Genomic DNA, 14,121 nt, shown 5'->3' with positions numbered 1-14,121 from the left:
ACACCGGAACCCAAAGGAAATAACGTTATTATGGGAGTGTTTGGATACGAGGTGCTAAACTTTAACAGTGTCATATCGGATGTTCGGATGCTAACTAGGAGAACTAAACATGAGCTAATTATAAAACTAATTGCAGAACCCTGTGCTAATTCGCGAAACAAATCTATTAAGCCTAATTAATCTATCATTAGCAAATGGTTACTATAGCACTACATTATCAAATCATGGACTAATTAGACTTAATAGATTCATCTCGCGAATTACACTCCATCTGTGCAATTAGTTTTGTAATTAGTCTATATTTAATACTTCTAATTAGCATCAAACATCCGATGTGATGGGTGTTAAAGTAAACTTTAACACCGTAGAGCCAAACAGACCCTATATTATATCGATTTTCCATACCTAAAATCCCCTGCTTCTGCTCTCGCGACCCGCCCAGCTGCCGCGGGACGCCGACAGAAGAGCCCCGCGCGGCCGGCGTGTTGCGGAGGGGCTGTGCAGCCATGGAGGGAACCGGAGAGGCGGCACGGCGGCCGGAGCGCGGCACGTCGCTCGCGGACGAAGGCGCGCGGGCAGCGAAAGGCAAGGGGCGGGGGAAAATGTTGGGAGAAGCTGCTCTCCCACCGCTGCCAAAAAAAAAAAAAAGCCGACGGTCTCTTGTCTCTTCTTCATTCCTTCTGTACTGTAGAAGCGTCTGAATTTTAACCTGGATGAGAAGCTTCAAGTTTAAGCTGAGAAGCTGGTGTCACTTGCATTCCCTGAACTGAAGAATCGCAGAACGTAAAAGACTGAATCTGATCGCGAACGAGTTCACGCTTTCAGAATTCAGACACCGTACTAGATGAAATTGGCAGAATTCATGCTCCTAACTTAAAAAGAATGGTGTTTCAAAAAAAAACTTAAAAGAAGGGACATGGAATTATGGAACAGAAAAGCACATTCAACCGAACCGTATCCATAATTGTTTAGGGCATTTTTTGGCTCTCCTTGGGTGAGCTTTGAGTGAAGATGAAGAAAGTTGAGTGATTAGTCGACTATAGGAGCATATAGTTTAGAGTAGGGACGGCTTACCTGCCGGCCTAGCAACTCACAATGCATCAGTTCACTGCAACACGTTTAAATGCTATATCTTTGTGTTCCTTTTTCCCCTGGTGCCACTTTGAGTAAACCTAAAGATTTTGTACCCTGTGACTTGTAGCACAACAATAGCCATTCTTTTCATGACGAGAAGGCATCCAGACCGTCAGAATAGTTTGTTAGTAACCAACAGTTCGATGATACATATCATCTAAATGATATGATTCTGTGAAATAAAAGATATCAAATGCTAACAAGTAACAAACATGTTTCCGAATCATTTATCCTTTGCATTTCCTGTACTGAAGAACCGCAAAACTTAAACAGCAGAAATCGATCATGAACTAAATCAAAGTTTCAGACATGCTATAGCCGAGAAGAATAAAATGCAGTACAACAGAATCAATGTTCATCATGGATTGCATTTCAGTTTTTGTGGTCACCGCCGCTGCCGTCCTTCTCCGGCAGCAGGCGCGCGGCTGCCTCCGCGTCATCCGGCTTGGGTACCGCTGTGGCTGCCGCCTTCCTCTCGGCCTCCTTGGCCTTGAGCCCCTGCAGCTTGGCATGGTTGTAGTAGGCGACGCCGAGGAAGGCGATGCCGTAGCCGGCGAGGTTGATGGGCGTGACGGTGTCCTTGATCACCGTCCACGAGAAGGTGATGAGCAGCCAGTCCTTGACGACGCCGGCCACGTTCATGGTCAGCGCCGACGTCTTCCCCACCAGCAGGAACACGGCTAGGTTCAGCGCGAAGGCGCAGAGCGAGTTGGTCCCGAACACGAACACGTCGGGGCGCGCGAGCCCTGCCGCCGACGCCGCGGCGGCGCGCAGCCTGGGCAGCTCGACGGCGTACCACGGAATGGTGAGGAAGGCGAGGCAGCAGGGCGCGATGTAGTAGAGCGAGGTGATGGGATTGAGGGACATGCCCCTGGAGGTGAGCAGGATCTGGATGAGCACGAGCCGCGTGGCCTCGGCGGCGACGGCGGCGAGCTGGAGCGTGACGCCGAACGCGTCGAAGCGGGCCTCCCCGTACGCGGCGACGGCGACGCCCGCGGAGATCCCGAGCATGTTGAGCATGGAGGCACGGCGGAAGGAGTCGGTGCGGAAGGCGACGGCGAGGGAGTAGACGGCGACGGGCATGAGCGCCTTGAGCATCTGGATGAAGGAGACGGAGAGGTAGATGTAGGCGGAGTTGGAGAACCAGAGCGAGAGCGCGTAGAGCGCGCCGATGGGGACGACGGAGGCGGCGTAGAGCTTCGGGGTCATCGGCGGCGAGGTGGGCACGTCGACGACGCGGAGCACGCGGACGAGCGCCGCGGCGAGGGTGGCGCAGAAGGCCATGTGGATCATGGTGAGCGAGATGGGGAAGGGCCAGCCGTACATCTTGGGGTCCAGGATGTACTTGTTGTACACGATCACCGAGAAGCTCAGGCTGATCCAGATGCCCACGTACGCGTACGACAGCAGCACGGACCTGAGCACCGACGGCGGCGGCGCCGGCGAAGGAGCTGGCGCCGTGGACGTCGACATCGACGACGAGGACACCTCCATGGCGGCCTTGGCCGGCGCGGTGTCGTCGCCGGCGCCCATGGGGAACTGGATGTGCTTGCGCGGGGAGTGGTGTGCCCGTGCTGTTTGGTGAGCGGGCGCGACGTGATTAGTGAAGCTGCTTGGTGCAGAGCAGAGCTATGAATAGTAGCTTAGTGATGCGCGCGTTGACATTTAAGCTTGGAAACTGGGACTGGGGAAGCTGGTGCGCATGGTCGATCGTCGTCGGTGCACGGGATGGGATCATGGATCCTTTACGTACGTTGTGCTTCAACTGTTGACGAAGTTGCTTGAAACTCGGAGATCTTCAGCAATGGCGAAGAATTTGTCGACAGTTTCCATCTGAACATCTTGAAGGGAATTCCATTTAAAGATCTTCATATAAAGCCAATAATTTTAGGATGTGTCTATACCTCAATCGCTTGAGATTTAGTTATCCCTCAATTATTTTTGTTGTGGCTTTCCGAGCGATTTAGTTATCCCTCAATTATTTTTGTTGTGGCTTTCTGATTGCAAACCAGTGGCTCAGATTTGCTCTTGTTGCTCTCTCTCTTATCTTCTTCCCCAACCGCCTCCTTCCTCCTTCCCCCGATACCGCATCCTTCCTCCTCTCCCTTGAGCTCCCCGCCGCGACCTACCTCCCTCCCAGCTTCGGCGGGCTCAGCCGCCGCCCACAAGCTGCTCCCACCTCCCGGCTCCGGCCCTCCCTCACTGTTCCCTCACCCACCGCACCCTTCTTCTTCCTCATCTCCTGAACTCCCCCGCTGCTCCCACCTCCCACCGGCTCCGGTGGCCTCCGCTGCCTCCGCCGCCGATGCTAATCTCTTGAAGCTTGACGCCCCCGCCGCCTCCACCACCCACCGAGGGTCCCCCACCGCTCGGCTCCAGCGGCGCCCTCGCTGCCTCCGCTCCGCCACCGTCTCTTCAGCCTCCACCACCGGCTGACGAGCCGCCCCGAAGCCTCCTCTAGGCCCGCAGATCACAGGTAACCCCACCCCCAATCCCAAACCTGGAACCCGAACCCTAAGGCTCACCGGCGCCATTGCCAAAGCTAGGGGAAAACACCGGAGCTACCGTTCCAGCCAACTCATAGAAAAAATGATTGAGACAAACTTAAAAATCAAGTATTTAAGCTCTAGCAAATCTTATAATTTTATTATACAAGACATTGGTGCTGCTTGTGATGACACGACAGTTCCATTTAACATCTTGATAGAAATGCCGAAACTGAACTGCAAAGGTTACGCCTAGATTTCTCTGAACTCCAGAGAGAAGGGCCTGATTCTGAATTTACTGTCAGCTGCTGACCTGTTGTAGTATAGGACCCCGAGGATGATGAGATCAGACTCAAATGGAGACTTTTAAGGTTGGGCACAATTTTCCGAACCCGAATTACCCGAACCCGATATCCCCTATCACTATTTCGGGTACCAAGTTGAGAAATCCGAATTTAATTCGGGAAAATTCGGGTGTTCAACTCCGGTACCCGAATTCCCAATTTACCCAAACTATGCTAAAGTCGGATTATGCACTAGTAGATTGTAAATGGAGCGAAATTTATTAGTTCGATTCGTCGATTTGATGTTGTTTGATGTGTATGTATGTGATATGTTGAAATGTGTGTTTTCATCCCATGCATTATCGAAGTTGTGACCATGACACTGTAACAGTTGGGGAACAAACGTATGCAATTTATTGGGTAATTTGAAAAAAATCTGGGCGCTGTTCGGCTGGTGCATGGCTGCTGCAGCTACTTGCTCTCTCTCGAGAGAGACAGCACCCAGCTGCAAAGCAGCCAGCTGAACAGCGCCCTGAACCCAAATCCGATTTATTCAGCTACTCCAAAATTCGGATATTCTATATATTTAGGTGAAGTTCATGTAGCTATTTTATAAATACCCGAATTACCCGAATGCCAATACTTTAGCCACCGTCTGGTACCGTGTAACCGACGTTGAAGCAAACTTTTTGGGATTCGGAGAAAAACACTTGTCACGAAGAGAGACTGAAGAATCGACACGCTTTTACCTGGGGTTCAGAGCTGCACAGTGAGAAGAATCCGAGCAGCGTAGGAATGCCTAATTCTAAATTCACATCCAATGGATTCAGATTTCTAATTCAGATTTTTTTTAGCATTTGGAAACAGAGCGTAGCTGTCGGCCTTTCTATTTTCTTACTGAACCTGGGGTCTTTTCTCTGTCCTAAATCACCTTTGTGTCAGTATATTTTGTACCTAGATGGGATTTGATATGACAAGTTTGGAATTTAATTCTGAAAAATTATGGATACCACTATCTTCTAAGGGGGTGTTTGGGAAACCCCTGTTAAAGTTTAACACCTGTCACATCGGATGTTTGGATGCTAATTAGGAGTACTAAACATAAGCTAATTACAAAACTAATTGCACAGATGGAGTATAATTCGCGAGACGAATCTATTAAGCCTAATTAGTCCATGATTTGACAATGTGGTGCTACAGTAACCATTTGCTAATGATGGATTAATTAGGCTTAATAGATTCGTCTCGCGAATTAGCACAAGGTTCTGCAATTAGTTTTATAATTAGCTCATATTTAGTCCTCCTAATTAGCATCCGAACATCCGATGTGACACTGTTAAAGTTTAGCACCTCATATCCAAACAGCCCCTAAGTTCATATAAGATGTTGTAAGACTATGCAAACTTAGCCCTTGTTTACTTCCCAAGTTGGGAGGTGCCAAATTGGCATTTTGCCATAAATGCGACACTGTAGCGTTTCGTTTGTATTTGTGAATTATTGTCCAAATATTGACTAATTAGGCTTAAAAGATTCGTCTCGCAAAGTACAACAAAACTGTGCAATTAGTTTTTGATTTCGTCTACATTTAGTACTCCATGCATGTACCGCAAGTTTGATGTGATGGGGAATCTTCTTTTTGCATAGTGTCAAAGTTGGGAGTTTGGAGGGAAGTAAACAAGGGCTTATTTTTTCTGAGTAAAATGCGCGTTATAGCATAGCCGCATAGGCAAACTTTGTCAAACGTGAATCTGGCAAACTTTGTCAAACCTGACTTACCAAAAACAGCAGCCCAAGCTTCTTTACGGCCCACGCATTCCACTCCTGCACAACCCCGGCCCAATAATGCTCTCAGCAGTCAGCCCCAGCTCCCCCGCGCCGCCACTCGCTCTTCCTTCTCCGTCCCTCGCCGGCCGCCGCATCCCTCACCGGCCGCCGCAGCGCGCCATAATCCTGCCCTCCTGATCCGCCACCCCAACCCGCGTGGGAGAAGAGGAGGCTCCAAGGAAGATGGGGTGGAAGGCGGCGGAGAAGCTCATCAGACACTGGAAGATCCTCCGCGGCGACAACGTAATCTCTCGTTCTCCAGCCCATCCCCCGTTACTCTTGCTAGTCCTACTTTCTTCTCATTGCAAGATCTCCCATTCTCCCTTTTTTTCACTGCCAGGTGATGATCATCAGAGGCAAGGACAAGGGGGAAACCGGGCTCATCAAGCGGGTCATTCGATCGCAGAATCGTGTTATCGTCGAGGGCAAGAACTTGGTAATTTGCTGTTGTATGTCAGTTATTTAGTCTGAGTGTGGAATCAATGTAGCAGATAATAGTTTGTGGTTACATAGGATTGATACTAGTTGTTTAATTGGCAGTTTAATTTGTTGCCGGGCTTTATCGATTCAATCAAACCTACCCCGCCTCAGTGGCATCGTGCTCTAGGTGTTCGTTGAAATTCCCAGACCTGTGGCACGTTATAAAATGCTCTAGTTTTTCGGAGTTCAGAGTAGTGTTGCCACTGCACATGCACTCACGGTTTTAATCTTGTGTTGTAAGTGAGGACATAATGCTCAACCTTCATCCCCATTACCCTGCTTTGAGGCTGATCAGATGAGTTTGAGTTGTGAATACTGAATGGTAGATGTAGCCCTCCCCCAAAAGAGTACCACATGTCCATCATGACACAAGATAGCAGAATAGGAAGAGATCACATATTAATTGTAAGAACTGAATAGATGTGCGCATCCTGTATGTATTGATGGATGTTGACCTTCAGTTTTACAAATTGGTTAGAGGTCAAACATTGCAGTGCCACTCAGGCCCACCAATATCGATTGTTCACATAGTTTGTTTGATTGTGGAGCATACGAAAAGTATAATTTCTTGCTGTGTGACTAACCATTATTATGTTGTACATACTGCAGTGTCCTTTTACATGCTTTACTGATTTTATTTGCGGCATGCCTGCCAACCATTTCAGCTGTTGCATACTGACATAAGACACATGACCAATAGATCCTCAATAACTCAATTAGCTATAAAGTGGTAGCCATTTGGTTTGTGTTGTGGAATCAGCTGTGTTGAATACCAAACAAGAACGACGAAACTGTACTTTTGTCACCTTTCTAATGTGATTACATATTTACTAGGAATATGTTGCATATTTGCTTGTTTATCCTGGGTGCTGTTAACTGCAACCAGCAAAAGGAAAACATTGTTTTCATGATCTTGTTCTTTGTCTTGCCCTCTTGCACACCAGGAATTCCGTATATAATTGGGCTATCATCATTTCAGGTTAAGAAGCACATTAAGCAAGGGGAAGGGCACACAGGTGGTATTTTCTCCATTGAAGCCCCACTTCATGTTTCAAATGTCCAAGTAGTTGATCCTGTCACTGGGTGTGTAATATGATACTTGATCATGTTTTACTACCTATAGAGATTTTGCTTTACATTTATAAAATCATTTGTCAACACAACTTTTACCGCAGGAAACCATGTAAGGTTGGATATAAGTATTTGGAAGATGGGACCAAAGTCAGGTTCGCTAGAGGGATGAATGCATCTGGTGCTGCGATCCCCCGGCCCGAAATTCTGAAGGAGAGAAGAAAACCGAGACCTACATCACGTATGTCTCATAAAAAACTTTATTTTATGCTAACTAATGGTGACTCACATCATGCATGAATAAACGCATTTTATATGCTTATTATATAGTGCTTTTCAAGGCACATTAATTCCTTTAAAAGGTGTAACTAAACTAAATGGAACTTGTGCTGCAAAATTAAAGCAAACATAAGCTAGCTATATTTGGTGTTTCCTTTATTTACCGCTCCTGATGCTCAGATTTTCTTTTCCAGCATTGGAATGCTATAGATTTTTGTGTATGTCAGACAACTGATTCCCCATAGTCACCCTACTGCAGTTGCTTGTGTGAATCCGCGAATGATATTAGTGAAGACAATATACATTTTGGGTCCCATGTGCAGGCATGAGAATAGTAGTTCAACAAAGAATGGATTGAAAAGGCGTTGATGTTCTGTTTTGAGCAATAGTAATGGATAAGCTCCACAGGATGATATAGATTGCAATTTAATTACACATTTGACCATATACTCTTTTTCCTTTTTTTTCTCTATGGTTTATTTTCTTGTTGCATGAAAGCAAATGCATTATGTTCCTGTTTGAGCACTGCTGGCATGTCCATTTTGTGAGTGGATGCATTCTGTTCTTTGTCTGACTGTTTTCTTCCAATCACACAGCTGGCCCAAAGGATACACCAATTGAGCTTGTGCTGGAGAAGACCTACGATGAGAAAGCTGGGGTTGGTATGCCTGATCTATAAATAGATGCCGTGGTGGTTGTGCTGAGTTTCGTATTTGTCAGGTCCTAGTTAAGGTGTTAGGGGTTCGATGACTGTTACAGTTGTACTGTGCTTCCCTATAATAATCATGTATTAAAAATCGAAAGAGTCATTATGGGCATGAATGTTGTCTTTCTTTTGTCTGAGTATTTGGTTCTGCAGAAATGCATTCTTGGATGAGAAATGGCAAAGATCTGTATCTTCTTAATGATATATTCAGTGATGAAAAGAGATGGATTTTGAACTGGCTCTTGGTGAATGCTGTTATATCGTATGGGTGCTTTTGGTACCATCTGTTGTCTCAAAATGCAGTGCTTTTAGGGTTCTTGATGAGGTGGTTCTGGTGATTTTACCCTTCAACGCTTTTGCAGCTTTTACTTGTCAGCATATGCATGAGACGTTGATGCCATATGTTGTCTCAAAATGCATGAGATATCCAGTGATGAACAGAGATGGAAAGTGAACTTGGAAAGACATGGATCCATTTAAACAATTTGGAACTATAGCTTGTCAGCACATATAAAAATGCATCAAACAACAAGCAGCACTTGTACTAGTTTACGGTGTTGGTCTGTGTGCTTTCTGAAATCTGAACCATATATTGTCTCATTATTATGCGGCACTTTAAGGGTGCTTCGTGTAGTGTTCTTGGAGGTTTTGCAGGTTTTTCTTGTCATGGTAAATAACACTAATGAACACAGATTGGACAACTTGGCAAGACCTTGATCCGCAGAAACAAATTTCGAATCATAGCTTGCAAAACATAAGAACAGCAAGCAGCTCTTGTACTACCACAAGACTGCCCAAATTGAATTAAACACACAACGTTGTCACATTCGGAAAGGATAACATTAGTTCCATCCGCAGAAAGATTTAACAAGTGTTGCCATTCTATTCCTGATCTGGAATCTGTAACTGTGTGGAGCGAGCTCTTCCGCTGCTGCTACTGCTCTTGCATGTCTAAGCAAGAAAAGTCTTCTTATGAAACCTGGATCGCTTCCTGGGGCACCTTGAAAGACTCATCGATGTCGACAGGAAGTCAGGAAGCGACTTGAGGCACTCGTCCAAGGCAGCATCTGGAAGCGACATGAGGTAATCGATGCTGAAACCTTCATGAAGCGCAGCAGGGGACTCCGTGGACGCCGGATCAGGCGCGCCGTCAGCCATCATTGCGCTCTCAGAGTTGGCAGCGGCTTGCTCCGCTTCGGCTGTCGGCACGTTGTCTTCATCTTCAAAGAGCCTGACCAACTCGGCGAAGTTGCCATCTTCTTCTAGTGCTTTGCAAAAGGACTCCCATCGATGTCGAAATCTTGTGCCGGATCAGGCGCTGCGACACTTTCCTTCTCTGCTTCGTCTCTCAGTTCGGCAGCTTCAAACGGATCGCGCATGCTCTGCTTCGTCTGCACGGGCGGCTGAGGCCGGTACTGGTGCGCCGGTGTTTGCACTGGCATGTGGTAGGCACGTAACATTGGGGGAAGGGGAATCGGCGGCGGCATCTGCGCAAGTGGACACGGTGGTGCGATTGCTGGCGAGTGACTCGGCGGCGCTGCAAAGGTCGGAAATGGCGGCAGAGGCTGAGCTGAAGCGGTGGTGTGAAGCACGTATGACCGCGGTGGCGCGAAGTATGCCGTGCAACCGGCCAGCTGAACGACCGGAGGGGTCGGGGCGGCGGCACCCCGCATCCGCTTGGGTCACGGCGGCTCGGAAACCTGCGGCGGCGCCGGCCTCTTGGGCGCCGCCTGCGTCATGACGACGGCGGGCAGCGGCGCAGGCTGCGCGAAGAACGCCGCAGATTCTTGGCGCGCGGCGGAGTTCTTAGCAGCCTTGGGGGACACGTAGATCTTGCAGAGCACGAACTGTGTCGACGGCGGCAGGCTCCTCCGAGCAGCACGTGGAGAACTCGTCCATGAGCCAGTCCGTGAAAACGCCGCACTTCTTGTACCGGAACTTCTTGATCTCGCCGACGACCTCGGCCTGATCCGCGCCGCCCTTGACGGCCTTGGTGCTCTGCAGGTTCCAGGAGCCGGGCCCGGCGACGCGCGCGCCCTTCTTGCGGGAGGTGATGAAGTAGCGGTCTCCCGTCTTGGGCAGCGGCCGGAACTGGGCGGCGAGGTCGCCGGGCTCGCAGGCGTCGACGTCGGCGTGGTGCACGACGGGGCGGACGGCGTCGTGCAGCGGCGCGCTGCGGGACGGGAGTGGTCGAGTGGAGGTCGGATTCCCGCCGGCGCCAGCTGTGTGTCCGACTTTGAATTTCCGGTTTTGGTTTCCAAAGTTTCCTCCCGAAAAATCGCCAGATGTGTGCCCACTTTGAATTTCCGGTTTTGCTTTCCCGTTTTCGAGTCGGATTCCCTCGCCGGGCTTGCCTCTGTGTCGATGCATACCCTTAGCATCTGAAGAATCATGCGTTAATTCACAGCTTCTCTGTTCATGGCCAATGCAGAAAACGCTAACTATTGAGAACAAATTGTCGTGTTACGTTCAGTTAAAGCAAACTAACACCTCCGTAAATTGTCTCTGTAGTTTCTTTTTGTAAATAAAAATAAAAACTCTGCAGTTGCCTGAAAAGTTCAATAGAATGAACAAGAGCTACTTATGTTAGGTTCAGTGGAAAGAAACTGACACCTTGTGCAATTTTTGTTCGAACAAGTTATGAATTAGGATTAGCTGTGCAAGTAAACGGATTTCTTGTTTCGACAGCAATAACTTTTCTGCATTATTTAATTTTGTTACTTCAAATCTGTTGATAATTTTGTTCCTAACCCATCGTCTTTCAGTATTCAGTACCTTTTGAAGTGAAACTCTGCAACAATTGTGTCTGACAGAGTTTCCTAACAACTGGGCCTAACAATTGATGGATTAGACATTCAGCACTACATTATCAACATTACTTAACTTGATTCTACGAAATCTCTTGATAAATTTGCTGCCAGCTAGTCATTCCTTCCACTTCTTAGAGTCCCCGTGAACTGAAACTCTGCACTTTTTGACGCGTGTGAAACCGAAACTCTGAACATGTGTACTGTGATGAATGGCATTGCTGCAGCTCGCGCTCCGAACACGCCGGTGGACTGAGCGACGCGGATGACAGCCCGTGGCCAAGCCTACCTCCAGACGACATGAGCATCGTACACGGCAACATGACGGCCAGCACCGTCCTCCTCGACGAGCTTACAGTTCAGAAATGAAATGAACCATCCTACTTCTAGCCGTCAAAATGAGCTTACAGTTCATCCCAACGTTTGAAGCATTTCATCAACGCATGAATCATTCCGCTGTTACCCTTCAAAATGAGCTTTCAGTTCATTCCCACTTTAGCAGCATTTTGATCAACACATGCAGTCTCTGGGCAGCCTCGTCGCATTAGAAGCAATAGCATCGGTCGCAAGACAACAGCAGTCTACATTGCCTACGCTGGAATGCTGGGTCGGAGTAGTTCATCTGGGTGGCAACTGGCAAACATCACCGTCCTCTTCTCGCTGCCAGTCTCGTGCCCGGTGACCAAGGACTCTCCGATCGCTGTTGGTGGGCTGTTCACCATCATTCTGTCACAAATCTGAGAGGATAACTGGATCGGAGTTCTTCTAGTGTGATTGCAGTGTGGAATGCCATGGGATACTTAGGTGGTTTCAGACTTTCAGTTCGTCGAAATTACTGCTATTAGTTACGGGATGAGAATTGAGATGTTAGTGAGTGCTAATAATGTAACACTAATGGTGCCTGATTTGAATCACAACAGCAAATTCTCAGTCGATGATACATCTATACTCCTAAAAAGAGTGGCCTGTGAGCCTGTGATATCGGGGAGTGGATGGCTGCAACCCTACATCCGTGTGCGATTGGTTGCCTCGAGGAGTCTAACCTCGCTCCATTGCATGCAAGAGCATGGTGTTTGGTTTACTGCTCGCACGAGCCAGCCTCTTTCGAGAAGCTATTTGGTTGCTCGTACGAGGACGGATTGCATGAGATGAAAATATATAAATAATCATCGTAATAACATTTATTACGAGGAAGCTATTATCTTATAGCTCTTAGTTTATCTTATTACTCCTTAATTTTTATCAAAATATGTTAATATCATTTAATATGTGCTAATAATGTATTAATAATGTCATTAGATGGCTAATTACCTGCATCATGCGAGCCTGGCCCGGCAGATACGGTCGATTTGCTCGCACCGGCGGAGCCTGGTTACGGAGGGAATCTTGCACGCGCGGAGCCTGGCCAAGCAGATACGCAAACCAAACAAACAGGGAATCTCGCACGCGGGGAGCTCGTATCTGGGGTGGTGCAGGCAACCAATCACACCCTTTTAAATCAATGCTAGACGTGTATGCTGCCTTTCTTTTTTTAAGAAAAAAAAAAAGAAGACCCCGTTTCTTCTTCAGAAATGCATTCTTAAATATTGTCAAAGGCTTATATCTCCATCTCAGATATCAGTTTTACGAGAACAAGTGAAAAAACTGAAAGTGACCCTGTTGGTTTTTGTGCATGTTATTTTACCGTGTAACGCATCTCATGAAGGTTCCTTGGTTGTGAAATTTTAGCTAGAGATGGGACTTGAGCCGTGCTATTTGTGGGCCGTCCGAAGCATGATATTTTGGCACAGCCCAAAGCACGGCACGGTACGATAAATTTTAGGTCGTACCGGCACGGCACGAACGCGAGGGCCGTGCCGTGCCTAGGATCTCGGCACGACCGGTGGGACGGCATGGCACGTATTTTGGACCGTGCTTGGACCGGCACGGCACGGAAATAGTCCATTAGCACATTTATAGACTATATCGTCCTAACAGCTACTGCCATGAAGAAAATCACAAAATCTACCTTAAATGATAAGGATTGTTCATGACATAATGCATTCTCGTATGGCCACATACAGTCATAACATTCACCTACATCATCTATATAATAATGTTTGTTTCCTCTATTAATTTTAGAATTTTTTTCCTACATATGAGAGCAAAGTATGTGCAAGCAAAATGAGCACCAATAAAAAGACAAGCACATATATTACGAGGGCCATGCTTAGACTGGTACCGCAAGAAGTCGTGCCGGCGTGTTACAGGCCGTGCTTGAGTCTAATAAAAGACTTGTCATGCCGTGCCGGCACGGCACAGTGTGCCTAACGTGCCTAGAAGTTCAGAAGTTCAGGCACGAGGCACGAGAGGGCTGGGCCGGGCTAGCACGGTACGGCCAAGTCCCAGCTTTAGCCACAGCCCACGGTAATCAAGCACATTGAATGGGGGTAAAAAATTAGAAAAATCAGGAGACAACGGGGCAAAAAAACTAAATTGGCGGCCATTATACTACATCAAGACTGTTGAGACTGACAGTGATAATGTCATTGCATACATTAGGTCTTGGACAGGAGGATTATTCTTATTCCCTACAAACTCATCAACATTTACATTTACATTCAGGATGGCATATAAAATTCCGTCCACATCAAAATTTTACATATGCTGCGATCCTACATTCCTACCACGAGATGTGATCGGGAAGCCTTCTTCTGTGTGGAGCTCTTCCGCAGCTGCTACTGCTTCTTCATGTCCAGGCAAGCTCGTCAACAGCCATTGTTGAACTCCATCGTCGTAACTCGTAAGACGTCGTCCAGTATCTTGTGAAACAAGGGGGGCGTTTGGATGTCAGGGGCTAAACTTTAGCCCTGTCACATCACACGTTCAGATGCTAATTAGGAGGACTAAATATGAGCTAATTAAAAAACTAATAGCAGAACCCATAGGCTAAATCGCGAGACGAATCTATTAAGCCTAATTAATCCATCATTAGCGAATGGTTACTGTAGCACCACATTGTCAAATCATGGACTAATTAGGCTTAATAGATTCGGAAGTAGGGTGATTGC

At 47.4% G+C, this 14,121-nt stretch overlaps 2 protein-coding genes across 2 annotated transcripts; one reads left to right on the top strand and one right to left on the bottom strand.

The window, feature by feature from the left end:
- Nucleotides 1-1,349: 1,349 nt before the first annotated feature.
- On the bottom strand, nt 1,350-2,755 carry LOC101782637 (probable sugar phosphate/phosphate translocator At5g25400). The gene has a single exon (XM_004977431.3). The coding sequence runs from the start codon at nt 2,665-2,667 to the stop codon at nt 1,507-1,509; it is 1,161 nt and encodes a 386-aa protein (XP_004977488.1). The 5' UTR covers nt 2,668-2,755; the 3' UTR covers nt 1,350-1,506.
- Nucleotides 2,756-5,723: 2,968 nt separating this feature from the next.
- On the top strand, nt 5,724-8,505 carry LOC101783049 (50S ribosomal protein L24). Its single transcript, XM_004977432.3, has 5 exons — nt 5,724-5,971; nt 6,069-6,164; nt 7,188-7,291; nt 7,384-7,520; nt 8,155-8,505. The coding sequence occupies exons 1-5, from the start codon at nt 5,912-5,914 to the stop codon at nt 8,235-8,237; spliced, it is 480 nt and encodes a 159-aa protein (XP_004977489.1). The 5' UTR covers nt 5,724-5,911; the 3' UTR covers nt 8,238-8,505.
- The last annotated feature ends 5,616 nt before the right edge of the window (nt 8,506-14,121 follow it).

The sequence above is a fragment of the Setaria italica genome, chromosome VII (assembly GCF_000263155.2).
Source record: "Setaria italica strain Yugu1 chromosome VII, Setaria_italica_v2.0, whole genome shotgun sequence".
In the NCBI taxonomy this organism is placed as follows: Eukaryota; Viridiplantae; Streptophyta; class Magnoliopsida; order Poales; family Poaceae; genus Setaria; species Setaria italica.
This window is presented reverse-complemented; position numbering and strand designations above follow the sequence as displayed.

Coding starts and splice junctions, on each gene's coding strand:
- LOC101782637 (XM_004977431.3), bottom strand. CDS start 2,667: ATGGGCGCCGGCGACGACACCGCGCCGGCCAAGGCCGCCATGGAGGTG.
- LOC101783049 (XM_004977432.3), top strand. CDS start 5,912: ATGGGGTGGAAGGCGGCGGAGAAGCTCATCAGACACTGGAAGATCCTC. Junction 5,972..6,068: donor AGATCCTCCGCGGCGACAAC/GTAATCTCTCGT, acceptor TTTCACTGCCAG/GTGATGATCATCAGAGGCAA. Junction 6,165..7,187: donor TCGTCGAGGGCAAGAACTTG/GTAATTTGCTGT, acceptor TCATCATTTCAG/GTTAAGAAGCACATTAAGCA.